The sequence below is a fragment of the Grampus griseus genome (genome assembly GCF_964374135.1).
Source record: "Grampus griseus genome assembly, chromosome: 5".
Taxonomy (NCBI): domain Eukaryota; kingdom Metazoa; phylum Chordata; class Mammalia; order Artiodactyla; family Delphinidae; genus Grampus; species Grampus griseus.
In genome coordinates this window covers 128021008-128044899 of record NC_138998.1, presented here as the reverse complement: position 1 = coordinate 128044899, position 23892 = coordinate 128021008, and the positions used below count along the sequence as shown (strand labels likewise).

At 35.8% G+C, this 23892-nt stretch overlaps 1 protein-coding gene across 4 annotated transcripts in view; it reads left to right on the top strand.

Annotated features, from left to right (window-relative positions):
* The window catches only part of LTN1 (listerin E3 ubiquitin protein ligase 1), a 65777-nt gene extending 42122 nt beyond the window's left edge, over window positions 1-23655 (top strand). For 2 of the 4 annotated variants that reach the window (XM_082654439.1, XM_082654437.1), the window contains exons 19-30: window positions 2796-2938; window positions 6766-6901; window positions 7097-7241; window positions 8157-8370; window positions 8851-9088; window positions 9422-9496; window positions 12469-12655; window positions 16134-16305; window positions 17178-17398; window positions 19098-19292; window positions 20565-20732; window positions 21326-23655. In XM_082654439.1, coding sequence (XP_082510565.1) covers window positions 2796-2938; window positions 6766-6901; window positions 7097-7241; window positions 8157-8370; window positions 8851-9088; window positions 9422-9496; window positions 12469-12655; window positions 16134-16305; window positions 17178-17398; window positions 19098-19292; window positions 20565-20732; window positions 21326-21388 — 1957 coding nt within the window. In that variant the 3' untranslated portion in view covers window positions 21389-23655. Of the gene's footprint in view, window positions 1-2795; window positions 2939-6765; window positions 6902-7096; window positions 7242-8156; window positions 8371-8850; window positions 9089-9421; window positions 9497-12468; window positions 12656-16133; window positions 16306-17177; window positions 17399-19097; window positions 19293-20564; window positions 20733-21325 lie in introns of those variants that run through there. The other 2 variants (XM_082654438.1, XM_082654440.1) reach the window with 2 other exon arrangements.
* The last annotated feature ends 237 nt before the right edge of the window (window positions 23656-23892 follow it).

The window sequence follows — 23892 nt, the reverse complement described above, 5'->3', positions numbered from 1 at the left end:
TTCACCAGTAATAATCAGTTAAAAAAGGGCATAGGAAAAAAGAAATTCTGTTCACAATGACAACAAAACTGTAAATACCCAGAAATAAATTTAACAAAAATTTAAAATTGTAAAACTTAAGATCACAAAAGAAGGTGGGAAGATACATTATAAAAATTGTTGTATCTATAATTTCAGTGTAATGTCAATCAAAATTTCAGCACCATTTTTTGAAAAACTTGACAAACTGTTCTAAACATAGTATGCATTTGAAGGAAGAAAATGCTTAAGAATAGCTGGGACATTTATGAAAGAGAAAAGTGAAAAGGACTTGCCCTACCAAAATAATAATTAAGCACTATGAAATTGGTGAACACGCAGATCACTGGATCAAAATAGAGTCCAGAAACCAGTCCACACATATATGAAAATTTAGTTTTTGATACAGGTGGTCTTTCAAATCGGTGAGATGAGTCAATAATAAATGACATTAGGAAAATTGGACATGTGTTTGAAAAAAATTGTGAGACCCACTCCCTTACATTATACATAAAAGTAAAGCACAGATGAAAACTAAATGTAAAGAACAGACCTATAAAAGTATTAGGGGAAAATGAGACTGTATAATCTTGGCATGGGGAAGATCTTAAGCAAAGCACAAACCCAGAATCCATAAAAGAAACAATAGATACCTGATTTTGTAAAAACAAAAACCTTTGTGCCCATCAACAGATAAATGGATAAACAAAAATGTGGTATATACATATAATGGATATAATGGAATATTATTCTGCCTTAAAAAGGAAGGAAATTCTGACATGTTAAAATGTAGATGGGGAGGGTGGGCGGGAGACTCCAGAGGGAGGAGATACGGGGATATTTGTATATGTATGGCTGGTTCACTTTGTTATACAGCAGAAACTAACACCATTGTAGAGCAATTATACTCGAATAAAGATGTTAAAAAAAATGTGGATGAACCTTGAGGACATAAGCTCAGTGAAATAAAACAGTCACAAAAAGACAAATACTGTATGATTCCACTTATATGAGGTACGTAGCATAGTCAAATTCATAGAGACAGAAAGTAGAATGATGGTTGTCAGGGGCTGAAGGGAAGGGAGATGGAGAGTTCTTAATTAATGGATAGAGTTTCAGTTTTGTGAATGAAAATGTTCTGGGGATTGGTTGCACAACCATGTGAATGAACATAACACTGCTGAACTGTACACTTTAATATGGTAAATTTTACATAATGTGTACTTTACCACAGTTTAAAAAGAAAACTTCTGTATGATAAAAGTACAGTAAGCAAAGGTTAAAGGGCAGGTCGCAAAATGGAAGAAAACACTTGCAAATTAATAAAGAATTAATATTCATAATATATAAATAGCTTCTATTAATAAAACTATTCAAATTGAAGAATGTGTCTAGGACTTGAACAGGTAATTCATAGGTGAAATAGGCAAAGATAATTCATTTATGAAATGTGAGATACGAAAGAAATACAAATTAAAAGTAGTACATTTTATCTACCATATTGCCAGGAATTAAAAAGAGTCATTAAGTGTGTAGCAAACCAAGCTTGTACATTTTTAGTGAAAATGTAAATTGATTATGCTTTTTTGAAAAGCAACTTGAAATTATCAAAATATAATACACTCAAATCCTTTGATTTTGCAATTCTACTTCCAGGAATCTAGCCTGAAGAGGTATTTGCACATATGCAGAATAGTATCTGCTCGAAGACAGTTATTACAGCATTATTTGTAAGAGCAGAAATTTTGGGGGAAAAACCTAAATGTCCACTAACAGGGAAATAGTTAAATTATGATAGTGTGGAATATTGGGGGGTTTCTTTTTTAATTTATTTTTGGCTGCGTTGGGTCTTCATTGCTGCTCATGGGCTTTCCGTAGTTGCAGTGAGCGGGGGCTACTCTTCCTTGCGGTGCGCAGGCTTCTCATTGCAGTGGCTTCTCTTTTTGCAGAACACGGGCTCTAGGCACTCGGGCTTCAGTAGTTGTGGCACGCGGGCTCTGTAGTTGTGGCTCACGGGCTCTAGAGCGCAGGCTCAGTAGCTGTGTTGCACCGGCTTAGTTGCTCCGCGGCACGTGGGATCTTCCCGGACCCGGGCTCGAACCCGTGTCCCCTGCATTGGCAGGCAGATCTTTAATCACTGCGCCACCAGGGAAGTCCCTGGTTTTGTTTTTAATCTAGTTATATAGCTTTAAAGTGGAAAGAATGGACTTCCCTGGTCCAGGGAGGATGGGAGGGAGGCTCAAGAGGGAGGGGATATGGGGATATATGTATATGTATAGCTGATTCACTTAGTTGTACAACAGAAACTAACACAACGTTGTAAAACAATTATACTCCAATAAAGATATAAAAAACAATCTACAAAGTATATAAGTGGCAAATAATACAAAACTTAGGTAAATAAAACCCAACTATATATGCACATATATGAATATCAGTTCATACAAACAACATGCAACTGGTACTCTTTAAATTGAATCAGTAGACTCTTAAAGAGAGCATAATCATGTATAATTTAAAAAAATTATACATGGTGAAAGTTATTTTAAAAATTAGAAACATGTGAAAAAGAGAAAGAAGCAGCAAAAAATAATTATCCACAGTTCGTCATCCAGACTCAGCAAGTGTCAGTCTCTTTCCTAGTTTCTTTTTTTTCTCTACAATTATTTTATATAGTGGAAATACTAGTCTTTCTGAATAGTCTGAATAAGAAGAATTTTCTGAAATAACTATTTAGGATAAATATAATTCATACCTTTTTTTTGTTCTTTAAACAGTTTTTTTCCACTAACAGAAGGTAATATGCATACCATTCAAAGTCTCTGTCCATTTTTGTCAAAAGAAGACAAGAAAGAATTCATTGCTCAATGTATACCTGCCCTTTTGGCCTGGACCAAGGAAGATGTTTGCAGTATTAATGGTTAGTTGCTTGGTAATAAATATTTCACTAATTATTGCTTGAGATGAAAGAAGTGTTTCTTAATATCTAAATCCAAATCTAGCAGAGATGAATTATAGTTAATTTTTTTCCTAGTTTATACTTTTGCTATATAACAAGTTGACTCAGTAGGACGAGTGTCATTGGAGAGTGGCTGTTACCATTTTGCAGGTCAGAAATGCTGCTGCCTTACGGGAAGATTCATAACCACAGATATCCTCTAATCATTTCTTTTCCATGTATAGCTTATTTTAGCTGTGCGTCATCTCTCCCTAGTCAACCAGTGATTGAACTTACAAAGGCAAAAGAGGGAACAGCTTTTGTTGTATTTTCAACTTTTCGGACATTCTGTACTCTATTAGTTCATTTGCTTATTAATTTAACAAGCACTTACTGACCCTGGCTATGTGGCAGTTCCTTTTGTAGAGAAGGTAGACATAAAGTTGTATGATAACTGACGTAGCAAAAAGATGTCATATGTGTGGAAGTGCAGAAAAGGAGTTTTCCACTTTGCTTTGAGGTGTTCTGGCTATTTCACAAAGAGAAATATTTCAACGGAGTGATGAAAGATAGTTTTCCGTATGGACACGACTGGGAAAGGTATTCCAGGTACACAAAAACATAGGAGAATGTAGATAGTTCATTTTGGTTGGCATTTAAGGTAGAAAGTTGGGGACAGAGCTGTTAGGGTTCACAAGAATATGGATTTTTGAAGAACAGATCATAAAGGCCTAGTTTTGTCAGTTATGGAGTTTGGACTTTAAGTGGTAGGAGGTAAGGAGCTATTGGCCCAAGTTAGATAGGAAGGTAGTAAGACTATCACATTTACGTTAGAAAGATTATTTTGACAACTGTGTGAAGGGTGAATGTGAGAGAAGAGAGATTAGGGGCAGAAGACTAGGTAGAGAGCTATGGGAATAATCATGATGAGAGATAAGAGAGCTTGAATCAAGGCACAGATGGAAAAGAGATGGAAATGAAAGATGCAGGAAGTAGAATTGATGGGGTTCTGTGATTATATTTCTGGATTGGGTATATGGAAGTACCTTTAGGCCTTATAGAAAACCCTATAGGAGACTTGAGTATTGGAAGGAGCATGGGGAAGGAGTATACAGGGAGCTAATGTTGAGTTTCAGACACATTAGGTTAAGGGGTCTTTGGAATAAATACTAAAATGGAGATTGTCAGTAAGCAATAGACTATTGGCTGGATGGAAATACTGCTTTCAAAGTTCATGTCATGTAGGTGATAGTATAACCTGTAAATGAGTATGAGCTTGTTTAGGGAGAGTGAAGAGTGAAAAGAACATCAAGGGAACACCAGTACATAGATTTAATAGGTATGTGGATGGAGGCACATTTGAGAATAAGGACTAAAGATAAAAAAAGATAAGCAAAAGCAGAGTTTTAGGTAATATTCATCACCCGTTAAATGCCACAGTTCAGCCATTGGCTTTGGCATTGTTGGAATGAATAGTGGTGAGAAAATGGGAGCAGATAGTCTGTTCTGCGTGTTTGGCAGAAAGGGACGTTGAAAGAGGTGAAAGCTGGAGATGAACACAAGGTCAAAGGGGAAATACATGTTGTGGGGACGGACGGGGAATAGAAAATAGAGACGGAATAACTGATGATAGCTCCCACTGAGAAGGTGAGAGGGGAGGGCATGTAGGGCTGGATCTAGAGCAGTTAGAAGATACCAACCACGTATAGGTGGAGACAAGATAAGGAGAGGTGTAGGATGGACGCACATGTAGGTATAGAGGGGGTTGGGAACTTCATGGCTTCATGTCTCTTTAGGTCATTTAATAAGTAAAAACTGGATTGTAGATTTTAAGAAGGGTAGAGAAAGTTTGAAATAGTGGAAGAAGAATATGTCCATCAAAGAACATAATGAAACAGAATTGCCTTGATAGCACAAAGGGCCAGCCGGTGTCAAAAATAAACTTTTGTGGCATTAAGCTTTACCGTTGAGCTCCCTTATGTAGTTAAACTGTGGGATTAGGTTGGGATTTGCAGTTCTGGAACAGTTGAACTTATTGTGCATGGAAGAGAGGATTACCTGATGGAGGTGTAGGTTATTTCTCCAGCACGGGTTATAACTGAAGGATGGCAGAGAGGGGGAAGGGGCAGGAGACAGGACCGCGGTGCCACACAATTATGTGCTGTTCGCACAGACCAGAGGTGCCCAGCTGTGCAGAGGCCAACAGGAAGGGGAATGTTTTTAAGATTTGACAGTCAATTTTGCTCTTCCAGCCAAAGTGACAAAACAGAATTAGCTAAGAAATGCTTTTCAGTTAATTAGAAAATCAGTTGTTTCTGATTGAACTTGAGCCTCTTCTATTTTGTCAGGAAGATTTTTTAAAAAAATTCTTCCTCAGCCTTTAAAGGAAGATTACGTTGTTATTAATTAATTAATTTTTGCTTTTTTCCTTGGTTCCCATTTACCTGCAGGATAAAAACCTAAGTCCTTAGTTTGGCCTATAAGACATTTTACAATCTTACTGCAACTGATTTCTCCGGTTTTACCTCTTTTGCTTCCATCCTGGACCCTGACCACGCTAAATTCTCATGAATTTTGAACACTATACTTTCTTACAACTTTGTGCCTTAGCATTCCTTGGAGTGTCCCTTTTCTAGGCTTGCAGACTTTGATCTTTTGATAAATCCCAGTTCACACACCAACTTTAGGAAGCCTCTTCTGACTCAAATCTGATTTCCTGTTCTGGGCTCTCAGTTTGTGTCCATATTATATTCTAATTTGTTTTTAAGTCTGCCAATATTGCTAGATGAGTCCCTTCAGAGACTGGATTTTGTTCAGCTTTCTCTCCCCAGCATCTAACAGTGTACCTTGTATTCACTCATTTATTTGTTCTTCTTCATTTAGTCAGTCAAAATAAATGTCTCTGGATCTCAAGCATCATGCTAGGGGGACATAGGCTAGTGGTAAGTAAAACAGACAAGGTTCCTGCTTTCACGGAGCTTACTTTCTAATTAAGATAATAAATAAGTAAACATGTACAGCTAGGGAATAAGGTCAATAATATTTTAACAACCTTGTATGGTGATGGATGGTAACTGGTCTTACTGCAGTGGTGATCATTTTATAATGTATAAAAATAGCAGAAAAGCTATGTTGTATACCTGAAACTAATATAACATTATTAATTTTAATAATAAAAAAGTAGAGCTCCTCCCCCCAAAATAAATAAATAAACAAACAAGTAAACATTAGTGCTATAAAGGCAACAAATAAGGGATATTAGAGAAATGAGGAGGTTCATACTTTGTATACTTGGGAATTTCAGTGTGGAGGCAGTATTTAAGCTGAGAGTTGAAGGATAAGGAGCAATCAGGGATACTAAAGAGTAGGGAACCCTTAAGAACTTTCCAGACATAGCAGATGCTTACTGAGTGAATGTATGAATTATGAAATAGGATGTTCTATCTTCCAACTTTATTTAACTTAGCACTCTATCTAGGGTTTGTTTGTTTTTTGAGAGGTAGGTATGCTGAATAAGTACTATACTTAAGAAAACAAAAAAGTAGCATAGGTTAGTTTAATGCACAGTATCATTTACTTGCTTCCCAGCTTCCCCTCCACACTTTCTTTTCTGCACTGGGTGTGGAGACAGGGTCCCTGCCCTGTGGAGTTTATAAGCTCATTTGTTGACTCTTTCATGTAAGCCCTAATTTTCAGGGTTCTTAACCTGGACACTTCTGAAGAAAGTTTTTAACCTATCTCAAAGTAGACTTTCTTTTTTATAGTAGCAATACAATTTAAAACATTTTTAATTTTTTATTTTGCTTTAGGAGGTTTTGGACATCTCGCCATTTTCAATTCTTGTCTGCAAACCAAAAGCATAGATGATGGAGAGCTATTACATGGTATATTAAAAATTCTGATAACCTGGAAGAAAGATCATGAAGATATTTTTCTTTTCAGTTGGTAGGTAATACTTTATACAGTTTTTTTCCCTCTATTTATGATGTGGACTGAGATTATGTATCTTATAGTCACAGTTTTGTAGAGCAATAAGATGGTAGACATTTCAGTCAGTCTATTGTAAATATATGAGATTTAAATGTTTCCAATTGAATGTCTATATAATTCTTCAGTGTTTTGTTTTTGTCTTTATCACAGTAATCTGTCAGAAGTAAGTCCAGAGATACTCGGTGTAAATATAGAAATAATCCGGTTCCTTTCCCTATTTCTGAAATACTGCTCATCTCCTTTGGCAGAGAGTGAATGGGACTTCATCATGTGCTCCATGTTGGCTTGGTTGGAGGTAAATTAACCTGCTGGGTCATCACAGCTACTGGGTCTTCGTGCATATCTGTGTACCAGAACTATTCGCTAATCTTCTTCAAGTAATGATTGTAGTTAGCTCCTTTGCAAATGTTTAAACACTTTATAGATATGTTCCACACCAGCTACTACTTGACAGATCAGTAAAATGATTGAGGTTTAATGTCTGTCAAAATCATTCAGTAACAAATCTGCTAATTGCTTTTAAAATGTTCTCTCCGTTAGCTCATCCTGGTATAATATTTGCAGTACAGCCCATTAAGGTTTTATCTTTTCATGACAAGTTTTTAGGTCTTTTGGTTCTAATTAAATTATTCTTAAAATGTACTGTTTCAGTATTGCCAGAGTAATGCATTAAAGATTAAGCAAATTCAGAGGGAATTAGTGTTCTTTTTATGACCCAAAGCAACCAGATGTGTAATACTTATGGGCTGTCACATAGCAAGTCAGTCAGAGTTGAATTTGTCTGAATCTCTGCTTTGCCTGCTGTCAGCTGTGTGGCTTAGAGTATTAAAGTTTACCTAGTTGAGCCTCAGTTTCCTTATTTTAGAATAGTTTAACAATACCCAATTACTAGAGCTCCTATAGGGATCCTGAGAAGATTATAAATGTGCTTTTAATGTACTCAACTTGGTAAATGGTAATTGATAATATTTTCTTTCATAGTTTTAGAAATAAAAAACATTTTAGAATAAATGGATTGATTCTACCGATAATTCCTAATATTTAGTTTTGAAACGAAGTTATTTTGATGTAAAATATATAAATGTCTTCTGAGACTATGCATTTCACCTGCTTCTTTTCAAGTTTAGAGAAATGAAAGGGACTTTTCTTTATTGCCTTGATTTGTAGTATTCTAGAAGTCTGCTTACTTATTTAATTTTTGTTTCTTCAGACAACAAATGAGAATCAGACATTGTATTCTGTTCCACTTGTACAACTGTTTGCCTGTGTCAGCTGTGATTTGACCTGTGAACTCAGTGCTTTTTTTGATTCCACAACTCTGGATACCACTGGCAGTCTTCCTGTAAATCTAATCAGTGAATGGAAAGAATTTTTTTCTCCAGGCATCCACAGTTTGCTTTTACCTCTTTTGGTGACTGTTACAGGCAAGTGAAAAAGGGAATAATAGTGAGATTCATTGAAAATGACTTGTTGAAAAGTTAAAAAAAAAAAAAAAACAACTCTGGATGTTTAAGTCACACAGTACAAAATAGTAAAAGAGCCAGAGAGAAAGCTTGGCATCTCAGAAGCATCGTATATGCTTCTGCTTTACAGACAAGAATTGAAAAATGGCAAGACATCCGAAGACCATTGAAAATTAAAATAATACTAATTCAGATAACAAGAATAGATTTTTTTAACTCACATGTCTTTTTTTTTTTTTAAGGATGAGATAATAGAAGTCATTAAATAGTTGAGATTATCTGAAATATATATTCAGTTCATGTTTCTAGTTAGGACTGCTTTAATGTTTGTCAAGTTTTTATTTCATTTTCTTAAGTAACATTTGGTTGTCTGTGAATGGGTCAAGCTGTATTACTCACTTTGTTTTGGGGTATGAATATTTCTTTCCTTTTTGTCATCAGGAGAAAGCAAAGATACATCTGAAACATCATTTCAGAATGCAATGCTGAAGCCCATGTGTGAAACATTAACTTATATCCCAAAGGATCAGCTATTGAGTCAAAAACTCCCTGCAAGATTGGTTGCTGGCCAAAAAACAAACTTGCCAGAGTATCTCCAGACTTTGTTAAATACATTAGCCCCATTACTCCTTTACAGAGCTCGGCCTGTGCAAATTGCTGTTTATCACATGCTATACAAGTAAGAATTCTTTCAATTGAATCAGTGCCGTGGTGTTCTAAAAAAATGGAATATATATTTAGCTTTAACTTTTAGTCATTAAAAAAAGTCACAGTTAAAACAACAACAGAGTAAGCTTGACTATGCATTTCAATAACAGGGATGCCAAGTTTTTGATCTTTTAGGTCACGGTTCTCCATGCACAGTTTACATTTAGATAGTCCTGGCCATAATGGGTTATTTCAGAAAAAACTCAGTAAAAATACTCATTACAGAATAAGTATTGGTCTTTTTGCTTTTAAGCATGATTTAACAATGAACCATTTAATATAATTTAAATATTCTAACTTCCAGATTGATGCCTGAATTCCCACAATATGATCAGGATAATCTAAAGTCATATGGAGATGAAGAAGAAGAACCAGCCTTGTAAGTTTTTTTTAATACAAAGCTTCTTTGACTTACGGGGTTATATCCCAATAAAGTCATTGTAAGTTGAAAATTGTGTTGAGTCAAAAATGTATTTGAGGGCTTCCCTGGTGGTGCAGTGGTTAAGGATCTGCCTGCCAATGCAGGGGACACGGGTTCCAGCCCTGGTCCGGGAAGATCCCACATGCCGTGGAGCAACTAAGCCCGTGCACCACAATTACTGAGCCTGCGCTCTAGAGCCCGTGAGTCACAACTACTGAGCCCGTGTGCCTGGAGCCCGTGCTCCCCAACAAGAGAAGCCACCGCAATGAGAAGCCCACGCACCGCAGCAAAGAGTAGCCCCCACTTGCCGCAACTAGAGGAAGCCCACGCGCAGCAACGAAGACCCAACACAGCCGAAAATAAATTAATTGATTAATTAATCTTAAAAAATTCATTTGACACCCCTAACCTACCGAACATCAGCTTAACCTCACCTACTCAGCCTCAGAACACTTTACATGAGCCCACAGTTGGGCACAATCATCTAACACGGGGACTTCCCTGGTGGCGCAGTGGTTAAGAACCCACCTGCCAATGCAGGGGACACGGATTCAAGCCCTCGTCCTGGAAGATCCCACATGCCGCGGAGCAACTAAGCCCGTGCGCCACAACTGCTGAAGCCCGCGCGCCTAGAGCCCGTGCTCCACGAGAGAAGCCACTGCAGTGAGAAACCTGCGCACCGCATCGAAGAGTGTCCCCCGCTCACTGCAACTAGAGAAAGCCCGCACGCAGCAACGAAGACCCAAGGCAGCCAAAAAAAAAAAAAAATCATCTAACACAGAGACATCTTATAAAGTGTTAAATATCTCATGTAATTTATTGGATACAGAAAGTGAAAAGCGGGTAAGAATGGTTGTGAGCGTATTGGTTGTTAACCCGTGTGATCGCGTGGCTGACTGGGAGCTGCAGTTCGCCACCACTGCCCAGCATCATAAGAGAGTAGTGCACTGCATATCGCCAGTCTGGGAAATGACCAAAATTCTTAGTATGGTTTCTATTGATTGCTTATTGCTTTCACACTATTGCAAAGTTGAAAAATTGTAAGTCAAACCATCGTAAGTTGGGGACCATCTGTAGTTTGCTTTATTAAATTCTCATAATCCATCATAATGACTTTAGAAGACTGAGGCAATACAAAAGCTCTAAATTTAGAGTATATGTTCCTTCAGATCTTGTAAGTTTATCTGTGAGATACAAATGAAATTTAGAGTTCACCCAAAGAGATAGTTGCTCTCTCTTCTTAATTGTTCCTAAATCATTTTCAGTTTGCTACTGTTTAGTAAAACTGTCTTTGGCCACATGGGAGCTGTGGAAAGAGTATATCAATTCAAAAATCCATTGTGCACCCCTTTGTGCAAAGTATTAATTAAACATTGAGGGGAGAATACAGTGTTAGGTAAACAGTATTTTTCTTAAAGAGTTTATAATCTAATTTAGATGATATTACCCTATAATAGAAGACAGTGTATGACAAGTGCTAAGAAAAAGGATGATGTTAGAGGGACACAACTGCTGTGCCAGGAAGAGAAGACATTCTCGTGAGGAAGAGACATTTATGCTGGACATTTCAGATTAGGGAGCACTTTAGTAGGTCAGGGAAAAGTTGTGTGAACACCATGTGCAAAGGCATTGAGGCATGAGTGTTCAGGAAATGCTTGGGGAATATTGAGTAGTTGCCATTTAACGTATTTTTTAATTGTCTAGATCTTCTTCCACTGGAATATAAGCTCTGTGCAGGCAGACATTTTTGTCTCTTGTTCCTGACTGTATTCACAGACCCAGGTTTTTTGGCCTAAAACAGTCATAAATAGTGCTCATTTGTTGAATAAAAGTATAAATGAATATGTGTGGAGTAGGCAAGGAGGGTAGAGTGGAAGATGAAGCTGGAAGGGTAATGAAGGGCCTTCAAAATGACATCTTCTAGGAGTCGGGGCATTGTTTGGTAGAAGATGGGATACTACCAGCTGATTCTGGCAACAGTATAAAGCCTAAACTGTACGAAGAAGCAAGCAGAGGGGGACGCCATGCCAGAAGTCGTAGCAGTGCATGGAGGTTAGTGTAGAAAGTGGAGAGCTGTTGTTTGTAAAATCTAGTGACGGTTGGTATGGAATGGAAAAGGGTTGGTACATGAGACGGTGGTATTGAAGGTAAAAACTTAAGGGTAGAAGCTTAAAGAAGACTTGTTTATGGACTGGTAGTAGGAAGCCACAAGGGAAGAAAGATCACAGAGGTGAAAGGAGAGAACCAAGCTAGAATGTCAGAGAGAAGAGAGTTTGACAGGAGATGCACGCAAGTATTTCACTTTTTGAGAATCTTGTAAGCTCATCTGTAAGTGTTAATGAGTGCAGTACTTCCGTAAAGAAGAAAATTACTTCACATTGTCATGAATTAATGTGAATGTTAAAATTTACTTCATTGAAGAAACATAGAGTCTTATGATCTTTTTACCCTTTATAGGATGATAAAGGACCTGATAGAATTTGTTAGCCCTAATCATTCCCCTGACTAGCCAAGGGACTTCAGACTAATAATTTAGCTTCTCTGGGTATCTGATTTTTTTTTTCATCTATAAAACAGAAGGTTGAAATATATGTTTTCTAAAAGGGTCTTTCCTTTAAGTGCTAACTTCTAGAGTTCATATTTTATAGCATATTTTATATATTTATAAATATAAAAATTATATTTTTATTTTTTTATATTTATAAATATGGAAATGTAGGTATATATTTATATAATACTTTATGTCTTTCAAATTCTGTAACTGCCTCTATGTGAATTAGGGGTCAAAACTGAATCTATAAAGGGGGACTTTTAAAATGTTTTTTGGAAAATAAAGATTTTTTTCTAAATGCTTGAAATTCGTACGTGCTGTCAATTTGTTAAGGGACAAGTTATGAAGAAAATTGTGGTGCTTAATCATTGATTCTTAGGTCACCACCAGCAGCACTGATGTCTCTTCTTAGCACTCAAGAAGACTTACTAGAAAATGTTTTGGGATGTATTCCTGTTGGACAGATAGTTACTATTAAGCCACTGAGTGAAGACTTCTGCTATGTTCTGGGATACCTCCTCACTTGGAAATTAATACTTACTTTCTTCAAAGCTGCTGCATCTCAGGTAAATAAAATGAGACGACTTTTGGCAGTTCTGTCCTATATGTATTTCTCTGTTACTGTCCTAAACCCTTTTCTTCCCCTCCTTTTGGAAAAAAAGGGGAAATGCCTCACATTTTAATCTAATCTTATCTGGCTAATTTCAGACATTCTGCTAAATTTATTTCTCTCTCTGCTTCCTCATCCTCCTACAGGTTTTTACACACACACGCACACGCACACGCACACACACACACACACACACACACAGTTTTTTTGCAAAAGTAATTAATCTCTGGAATGTGCTTAGATTAATTTTTTTTTTCTAACTGAATGTAGCCACCAAGTCCTTTTATTGCAGGAAACCAGATTTCTATAATTTAATTTTGTGCTACCACAGTAAAGAGTTTCAAAAGAATCGGATCTTGCTATTCTTTTTCCTTTGGTCAACTTCTGACTCTTGTGGAGATGTCAATTACTACATCATTGGAAATTGCCTTACTTGAAAATCAGTGTTCAGAGAAAGATCTGTGAAATACTACCTTATATAATTCAGACTATTATTGCTAAATATAGAAAATATCCTATTGTAATTATTTTGACCAAATTATTTTAGCAGGCACTAGGTGTCTCTGTTGTCTCATGTTTATGAAGGAAGTTGGAGAAATCTACTCCATTTTTAAAAATTCTTTTGACAGATTCCCACTTTTAAAAAGATTAACACATTGATTGAATCAGTTTAATAAAGTAGGTGGCTTCTTTGACAGGTTAATACAAAAAGACTTAATTATTACATATTTAAAGTGTGACTAAACATCTTGGCATTCATTTCCAATGTAATTTTTTAGAATCCTTAAGTTATAATTTATGTTGCTAATAACCCATACCTTGGTATAAATATAGAAACATAAGCACTTTTGCATTTTTTTAAGGGGAAAATCAAATCACAGAGGCAGCACTGATCTAGATGTTCAAATTATTTTATTTCTTTTCAGTCCTACCACTTATGTTTGTGATTTGAGCTAATTTTAATTCGCTGTATGATGTATTTCAAGAGCTCCTTGTTAAGCTTTTAAATTTGTTTCTTAAAATATTATTGGTCTCTAAAAAACTACAGCAAATTGAAGTTTTTATGTGTAAGAATTTCGTTCTCGTTATCGTATATTCAGAAATTAGGAATCTGGCCACGCCTCATCTTTCCCATTAGGCCAGAGTGGGGGAGGGGGAGGGGCACAAAGCATTACAGCAGCATTTACTGAGCCTAGAAATTGAACTGAGCTGTCAACAGATAAACCAGCATAACCCAGTAAATAACACTAATTAGAGGAATCCTTAAAACAAACCGAAAAATTTTAAAAAACTTTGGTCCTTAATCTGAGTTGTTTTTAACGTTCTTCTTAAAACTAGTGAATCAGATTGCATTAGAAGCAAAGGTGTGTGTGTGTTCACGCACGCGCATGTGCACGCACCTGTATGTATGTTTTTTATAGTTTTGTTGAGATATATTTCACATATCATCAAATTTATTTAAAGTGTACAGCTTGGTGTTTCTAGTGTATTCACAGAATTGTACACCTATCACCACTATCTAAATTTAGAATAGTTTCAACATCCTTCCACCCCCCAAAAAAATCCCTTACCTATCTGCAGTCACTTCCCATTTCCTTTCAAACTCCCCAGCCACTGGCAACCACTAATCTATTTTCTGTCTCTATGGATTTGCCTACTGTGGACCTTTCACATATGTGGCCTTTTGTGTCTGGCTTATTTCATATGGCATAATGTTTTCAAGATTCATTCGTAGTATAGCATGTATCGGTATGGCATTACTTTTTATGCTTAAATAATATTGCGTTGTATGACTATACCACATTTTGTTTATCCAGTCATCCAGTGGGCATTTAGGTTGTTTCCACTTTTTGCCTATTGTGAATAAAGCAGCTGTGAGCATTTGTGCATAAATTTTTTTGGTGTACATATATTTCTCATTTCTCTTGCGTTGTATACCTAAGAGTGTGATTGCTGGGTAATAGACATGTGTTTTTAAAAGCCCAATGCTATATGTATTAAGTTTTTTAAGAAATTCTACTTTGCTTCCAACTTTTTATTTTGAAAAATATTCGGATTTACAGAGAAGGTGGACAGCAGACATCATGATGCTTTACCAAAAGTATTTAAACATGTGTCTCCTAAGAACAAGACATGTTTCAACATAAATGTAATATAAATATTACACTCAAATTTGATTTCAATGCAGTAATATTATCTAATTTGTATTTAAATTTTCCCAGTTGTCAGATGTCCTTTATAGTTTTATTTCCTTCTATATTGAGGTTTCAATCAAGGGTCATGTTTGCATTTGTCTGTCATATTTCTTTAGCTTATAATTCCTCTACTTTTCTTTGGTGTCATTCACCGGATCAGTTATTTTGTAGACTGTCTTCCAGTTTGGATTTGTCTGGCAGTTTCCTCAACATTAGATTCTGGTTGCTTTTCATCAAGAGTATTTACTGCACAGTGGTGATGTATTCTCAGTGCCTCACCTCAGGAGCACAGAATGTCATCTGTCCTTTTATTGGTGATGTTAAGTTTGGTTACTTGGTAAAGGTAGTGTCCTCCAGATTTCTTCATTGTAAAGGTTCTTTGATCATTTTTTTAAGAATCAGTTCCAAATACTATGGCTTGATCTTTGTATTTGACCATTCATAGTGTTCAGAAAATGGTATATTTGTACTATGAAGAAACATAGTGTAAGAAATAATTTTAAAACGGGTACAAATACCAAAGAGCTACAAGGTAAATGTTAATGAATGAAAACTACATTACTGAGGAACAAGTCTAAAGCACATGTCTCACATAGATACCTATAGTACACCCAACGGTGCCAAATTTTCCTGTTTTTTTAAAAAGAAACCAGAAAAAGAATCCATATTTTTTGTGAAATGTCCTGATTTATAAAACAACTAATGAGAAGACCCCAAGACATTTTGAAATACTAGTTTGTGCTGTCATAAAGGGATGCTGAAATGTTTGATATAGCATGAGGTCAGCCATAAAAATGGGATTCGTTTTAAACAGAATTTTGAAAGATTAGGGATTATGTTGCGGAAGGAACTTGTGGAAGATTTGGGAGGAGAGTGAGCAAATCGTCTCTGGGGAATGGTGAATAGATTTTTCTCAGCTCAGAGACTCCAAGTGGATGTGAACTTATCAACAGGGAGACAGTTTGAGAAAGATGTTAGAGGCATATGTCTGATAATGAGGGGATAGTGAAAACTTCTGCTAGTTTATGAGAAGCGGGAGCAGTGCCTTCAAATGACACAACTGGAAAGTAAAACTGTGGCATATATTTTATAGGACTCTTCCATGTCATTCTCAGTGTTCAAATGAATTCATTTTTGTATTGTGTTCTTGTACAGTCTGTTACACGTTAGTTTGTTCATATCTACTGATTTTCTTCATTTAATTGGGTTTCCTAACAAAAATTGTTTACTCTCCACCAGCTTCGAGCTCTGTATTCAATGTACCTTCGAAAAACAAAAAGCTTGAATAAATTGCTCTATCACCTGTTCAGGCTTATGCCAGAAAATCCGACCTTTGCAGAGACAGCTGTTGAGCTCTCCAATAAGGACCCTAAAACATTCTTTACAGAAGAACTCCAGTTGGGTATTAGAGGTCAGTATGATGTGTGTTTGTGTTCTTTCTTAGAGACTAGGTTCAGATCAGGTTATCCTGAGGGCATGGAGAATAATCCCAGATGTGTGTCCTGGCTATGAGAGTGTTGAAGTGCCAGATTTTCCATATTTCTCTAAATAGGACATATAATTAGATTTTGTGCATAAGGTTGTTAAGAATTTAATTAATTTTTGAAGTTTACTTTGTTGAGACTATTATCTTTTACTAAGTAAACAAGTATTTGTTACGCAATATGTTTTGTAGGCCTGTAAATAAATAGTCTTCAGTTGGGGAAACAAAGATAAGTAAAATTTATTTTTCACTCCGGGAGCTCACATTTTAGCTGAAGGAATAGACATGCATGCATCTAGCTGGGCCGCAGTGTTCTAAGTGATTTCCTGAGAATAGGAATTTTTTAAATGCCTTGGAGATCTGAGGATGGGACTTTGTCTTGTGAGTACTGAGGTGGGATTCTAGAACTTTTGCATAACACATCAGTGAGCTCTGGGAAAAGTAAAGGAGGCCAGACTCTTTTTCATAATTTATAAGAAAAAGAATCTTTATAATTCTTCCTCCTCTTTGAAGTGTGTGTGTTTCACTGTATTTGTGATCTTTCATGTGAAATAAAGAGTGCTATTTCTAAGCAGATTTTTCAGTGTCATTCAGGATTTTCATTATTTTTACAATTCTAATTGTTCATTTTGAATGTGTGAGAAAAAGCTAATACTCGAGTTCTGGTTTCTTTGGTATGTTTGTTTTATGAGCACTAGTGTTAAGGAATTGAAAATGATTTTCTAAGAAAATACTAATATTAGTCTGTTATTCTATGTAAGAAATATATGTTACTAACTAAGAATTTGTTTTTTCCTCAGATACCTCAACTCTTCCATACCATATTCCACATTTGGCTTGTTCAGTCTATCACATGACATTAAAAGACTTGCCCGCCATGGTTAGGCTGTGGTGGAATAGTAGTGAGAAGCGTGTTTTCAATATTGTAGATAGATTTACAAGCAAGTATGTTAGCAGTGTTCTTTCTTTTCAAGAAATATCTTCTGTGCAAACAAGTACACAGCTATTTAATGGCATGACGGTTAGTATTGTCTTGGATTTTTTCTAGAAAAGTTGTTTCAGTATTGGTTATGTCTATCTGTTGTAGTGAGTATCATCACAATTGTAACTCTTGGTTCAGAATTTACAGAAATTGTCCACTTTATTTTCGGATTATTGGATATCAGATCTCAATGCATAGGTTAAAATGATGTTATAATTTTATTTACCCCCACCAAATAGTTCTTGGACATTCATTAGTTAATTCAAAATATATATTGGAATGCTTACAGATGCCAGGCACTGTGTGCCAGTCACCTGCAAAATGAACAGTTTAGAAGGGTCAGATTCCTGTCCTGTAATAACGTACAGTCTAATAAAGGGAAAAGAGCGATACTGATAATGGTTTTTTTGCATTGGAAACTGGAAGGTGGCACATTAAGAGGAATAATGCTCTGCGGTCAGAGTGGGAAAAGTTCATCTGGCTGAGGGGATTAGGTGAGACTTTATGGAGGAATTTTACTTTGAGATAGGCAGGATTTTCTTATGGGGAAAAGCATTTAATATAGAGAAAACAGTGTGGTAAAAGCAAAAAGCTTGAAGATGGGAATGTAATTTCTGTGATGGCCTAAGAAATGATGAATAGCCCAGTATTCATATGGAGTAGGATTCATGAAGGTAAATAGAGAACAAACTGCTTCTATGATGAATTGGGGACATACTGGGAAAGGCCTCAAGTAACAGTCTAAAATATTTGGGCCTATGTAGCCACTGAAATTTTTCTTTTCTTTTTTTTCTTTTTTTTTTCTGTCTGTGTCGCGTGACTTATGGACCTTAGTTCCCTAACCAGGGATTGAACCCGTGCCCTCAACAGTGAAAGTGTGGAGTCCTAACCACTGGACCACCAGGGAATTCTCTGAAATTTTGCTTTCGGGGCAGTGACACTGTCAGAGTTATAGTCTGTGAAATTTCTGTGACTGAAGTCTTATAACATGGGCTGTTGGCATGGAGCTTGGGTTCAGGTGAATAGTTAGGGAGACTTGTAATGTGTAGACATTATGAGGAGGGCCCAGGGAAGGCAGTATCAGTGAGAATAGTCCTTAAAGGGGGAGGGGATGTGAGAAATTTTATGGTGATTTATCCAAACTTGCAACTAGTTAATATCTGGAATGTGGTAGAAGGAGAATTTTAAGAAGATGCTACGGTTTTTAGCGTGGAAATAGGAAAGCCAGAGGAATAAATCTTTAAAGGATGATAATTTGTGTTTTATGTTGAATTTGCAATGCTAGTAAGAAAATCAAGATCAGGTATAAATATTCTGGCAGTTGCTGGTTGGCTCTAAAGCTCAGGAGAATTCTGTGGTAGAGAAAGACTTGAAAAACATCTAAATAGAAGTGATATTTGATATGTTAGCTTTGGAAAAGAAAGAATAATAATAACCCATTCTGTTATTGGTCTATGCAAAAACTATGATGTGACAAGCCTAATATACTAAAACATACTTTTTAATGAGTAGTGCATTTCTTTTTGAAACATCTTTGAATGTCATAACATCACTATAAAACATTTCAGGTATTTGAACCTATTTATTAAACATCTCATGTCAGATAAGTGAACACTGTTTACCTGTGTTTTGTTTGAATGAGGACTGGCTGCTAGCAGTCAACCTGTCAAGATGGTTTTTGAATGAAAGGGAAGAAAAGAAATTTGGCAAAAAAAATATTACCTTCCATGTGTTGCAGGTTAAAGCTCGAGCTACTACTCGAGAAGTCATGGCCACTTATACTATTGAAGATATAGTTATTGAACTTATAATACAGCTGCCTTCAAATTATCCATTGGGTTCAATAACAGTAGAAAGTGGGAAAAGAGTTGGAGTAGCTGTTCAGCAGTGGCGAAACTGGATGCTGCAGCTAAGCACTTACCTTACCCATCAAGTAAGTGTCTGTGTACACATTTGGCTTTCTAAACTAGAGAAAGATTGCTGATTTACTATTTGAAAGGGCAATAAAACAAAAATATATCTCTTCTGCTTAAGTAGAAATAGATATTGTATTTTGTTAGATAAACAGATACATGCCTAAATGATTTGAATCTGCCAAGCTGGTGGGGTTTTTTTTGTTTTTTTCCCGCTGCTTTGGGTCTTCCTTGCTGCGCACGAGCTTTCTCTAGTTGCAGTGAGTGGGCGCTATTCTTTGTTGTGGTGCGCGGGCTTCTCATTGTGGTGGCTTCTCTTGTTTCGGAGCACGGGCTCTAGGTGCGTGGGCTTCAGTAGTTGCAGCACGTGGGCCCTAGAGCATGCAGGCTTCCATAGTTTGTGGCACATGGGCTCAGTATTTGTGGCACATGGGCTCAGTAGTTGTGGCACACGGGCTTAGCTGCTCTGCGGCATGTGGGATCTTCCCAGACCAGGGATCAAACCCATGTCCCCTGCATTGGCAGGTGGATTCTTAACCACTGTGCCACCAGGGAGGTCCCCTGCCAAGCAGTTTTAATTTTTCAGGCTCTACAGCTTTTTCTCTTCTGGTGTTTGAGAAGAATTGACTTCACTTCATTGACATTGTAGATGATACAGAACAATACATGGTATTAAAGTTTGAGAGGGAATCATTTTGTGAGACATGGGACAGATGAATGTCTTCTGAGCTACTTTACTTTAACATTTCAACCTTCCTTCTGTGGTTAGAGAAATCCCAGTACTTTCAAAGACCTTTGCCTTTTAAACAGATTGTAAGTTTCTAGTTTTGTTTGCACATTGTCATGTATCTCAGACATTCTACAGTAAAGAAAAATTATTTTAAAACAAGTATATTCACCAATATTGTAGAGCTGGAACAAATCAGCATTTGAGTAGGTGAGATAGTTAATTTCATCATTTTTAGTTAAAAGTTAGGAGAGCTGATCCAAATGATTTAATTATTTAAAAAGTTTCATCAAACAATAAGCTAAGACTATAAAACTTGAAAATTGGGGCAGGAGCCTTTCTTTCAAGTCTGCCTTTAATGTAGAAAAATTACATCTGGTTCCTAAAACCTGGGAGGTCATTTTAAAAACGAGTATTCTTAAAACTTAGAATCGTGAATATAGCCAAGCAGATTCTCTTCTCTCCAAATTATAATACAACTTTAAAATTTGTGAAACTGAATAAAAATAATACTGGTGGTCTTCAGTGTGTATTGACTTTATTTATCTATTTTTCTTGTTAACAGAATGGCAGTATTATGGAAGGCTTAGCATTATGGAAAAATAATGTAGACAAACGTTTTGAGGGTGTTGAAGATTGTATGATTTGTTTCTCAGTCATTCATGGTTTCAACTATTCTCTTCCCAAAAAAGCCTGTAGAACATGCAAGAAAAAGTTCCATTCAGCCTGCTTGGTAAGCTAAAGAGAAATTAACTTATTTATATCTTATATATAATATATATATATGATATCTAACCTTGGAAAACAGTAGATGTTAAACTCTTAATTGTGGTAAATGGGAGACATATTAAAAATGATTTTTCAAAATTTGTGAAAGATAGTAATTTACTGAGACTGGTGGCATCAAAGCCCTTTAATAAGTGGATGTTTCTAAAATAGCTCTCGGCACTCAAAAAATAGATGGTCTTGTAAGATCTACACCGTAAAGGAGACTGAAAATATTGGAACTGAGAGCCATCTGGCATCAGAGCTTTTTGCTCTTTTTAAACAGCGTATTGGAAAGAAAGCCACCCTATGTTCAGTTCCTTCACAGGAGGTCTTCCTCACACATCTTCGTGGTTGTGTGCATGAGCCTAGGTGGAAAGCGTCACAGTGTGGCCTTTGGAAGGAATACTGAGTTGTGTTGATTTTGGGGATGAGCAGAGGGGAGCAAACATTTCAGTATTCTCCCTTGTCTTACTTTATCATTTGAAGGTAACTTTAGATGTGTATGTAAAATGGCAATTTTAAAAGTTTTTAACATTTAAATACACTTCTCTTTTTCAGTACAAATGGTTTACGTCTAGCAACAAATCCACTTGTCCTCTCTGTCGTGAGACCTTTTTCTGAGATTTTTTTCTTTTCCCCATTGGAATTGATCCCTGAAGTAAATCAAGCAAAGGCAGTGGATTTGGATTCATCTTGAAGTGTTGATGTGAGAAGGCCAGTGAGCATTCTTTCAAATAGGACCTTCTCTGGAAAATTATTTTGGTTAATGTAATGATCCTAAAATCAGGTTTACTTACCTTTAGATTGCTTTGTAAATGTTCGGAAACCTTTTCTTTTACATAAGAATATTACATACTGGAGAGAAAATATTTATATTAATAGTTTAATCTCTTTGTACATTTAAAAATAAACAGGGAAAAACCCTAAATTACAGAACTGGAATTTGTGAAAGCGTTCTACAACTGTATTATACTGATAAACCCATTCAGTTTGTTATCTATGTTCTAGAACAGTCTGAGTGAGGTAAATGAATTGAGAGGGTTGATTTACATTTACAGATATTTTAAGACTTATTTATTAGTTATGACAACAAAATTAATTAGTATTCTGATATTTATAGATTATTTTAATGATAAATGACATTAAGCTATTAATATAGCTTATCTTAAGCTATTTAAAGCATGCTCTGAAATCCTATATAAAAGAATATAAACTGAACTTTAAGGTGCCTCCATTTGTAAAGGGTTATGAAATTCAGAAAATTAAATTCACAACACGGACCTTTTACTGTAGAAGAAGAATTTCCTTGTACTAGTGAAATTTGAATTGCAGACTTGTCAGTGAATTTAGTACTCAGTTGGAATGAGTCTCCAGAGGGTGAGAATTTGAGAGAAACAGGAGTTAGATTATTTTATTCGTGAAGCAGCGTGGTAGTTATTCCTCTATCAAGAGCAAAGAAATAAATGAGTTATTTCTGAAACTTAAGTGGTGGAAAAAACAAAAAATATAAAAATGTAGTAGGAGCCTTTCAATTTTGTAAGCAAATTTTGCTATTCTTACGGGTCAAAGTTACACTAAATTAGAGAGTTGCGGGGAGGTGATTTTTTCTAGCCTTCCGAAGTACAAGTTAAGAATTTTAATACCAAGTAAAATTCAGTTTAACAGGCTGAAATGGGGTAGGTGAAAACCTGCCTTTTGCCACAGCACTATTGCCCTTAAAAATCGTGCCCAAAATATAAAAGTGTGGAAGTTTGGAACTTGGAATAATTTTATTGCAGTCTTCCATCACATGGGAAATATTAGCATCTTTACTAGCAAGGTTACTTGAAGAATCAGCTAATCATCTCTGTTGCAAATGTTTAATTGGCAAAAAGCAACTCATGTTAAATAAAATTACTGCTTACCATCAACTGGGTAAAATGGTTATTATTGAAATAGTATGAATGTGGTCAGAGTATCGTAGTGGAGAGTGAAGTATTACGTGTGAGTTAAAGATCTCGAGTTGTATTTGTAGACGCAGTGTCCGGCCCAGTTTTGTCTGTCTCCTAAATTTTTCTCTGTAGTATTTATTATCTTATAGTCTTGAGGCTCAAGGAGTCAGTAAGTGAAGTACAGATAGCAAAATGCTACTACCTCTTCTTAACCCCTTTCTTAAAATATTCTCTCTTTTTCTGTGTCTCTCTCTGACATGGTAAACCCAAAGGATTGTGTTACTCCTCTGTGAAAATTACACACTTTTCCTTTAAAAATTGTTTTATAGTAAGACTTTGTTTATAACTTTTCCAGGATTGGTGCATCTTGATTTCTGACCCAAACCCCAAGTAGAAAAGAAAAGGGAATAATGGAGCATTGTTTTTCCACATTATTATTTAGGGCATCAGGGTCTTGGTGAAACAGTATAATTAAGTGGGATACCTACTCTTCATACTTAGGACTCTTAGCACATTTCTTTGAGACTTGTAAATATAAATGTAAAGCTTGTTATTGTTTATATGCTAAAGAAAAAGCTTTCCAAAATAAGACTGAAATTCAGAATATCACATTAATTAAAGTTTATTTATATATCTTTGTTAACTCGAGAGCATCCCTTAAAATTCTAGCATAAGGACATTTTAAAATTGCATGAGATTCAAAGCTCATTAGGAAAATTATTAATTTAAAACCCTAATGTAAATTGCAAATTTTAGAATTTATTTTTAACTCATATTTATCACATGCTGTAATGTATGTACATAAGTTCTGTGGCTTAAAATAATTAATATTATTACTTGACAAGTTTTTGTGGTGTGAATACTTAATGTTATTATTTGACTGTTATACCATATGTGCCCATTAAAATTCTTTTTAATTGCAAAATACTTCAAATATACATAATAATAATAATATAAATGCCCTTGTACTCTTCATAAACTATTTTGCCATATATGCTTCTGATTTTTAAAGAAATAAAATGTTACTCTTTTGTACTCTTCCCTGAGGCCATCTCCTCCTTCCCTCCATAGAGCTAACCCACTATTCTGAAGTTGGTGTGACTCCTTTCTACTTAAGATTTTATACTTTACCATGTGTTTACATCCATAAATAATATATAGCAGCTTTTTAAAAGTTTATGATAGCCTATCACA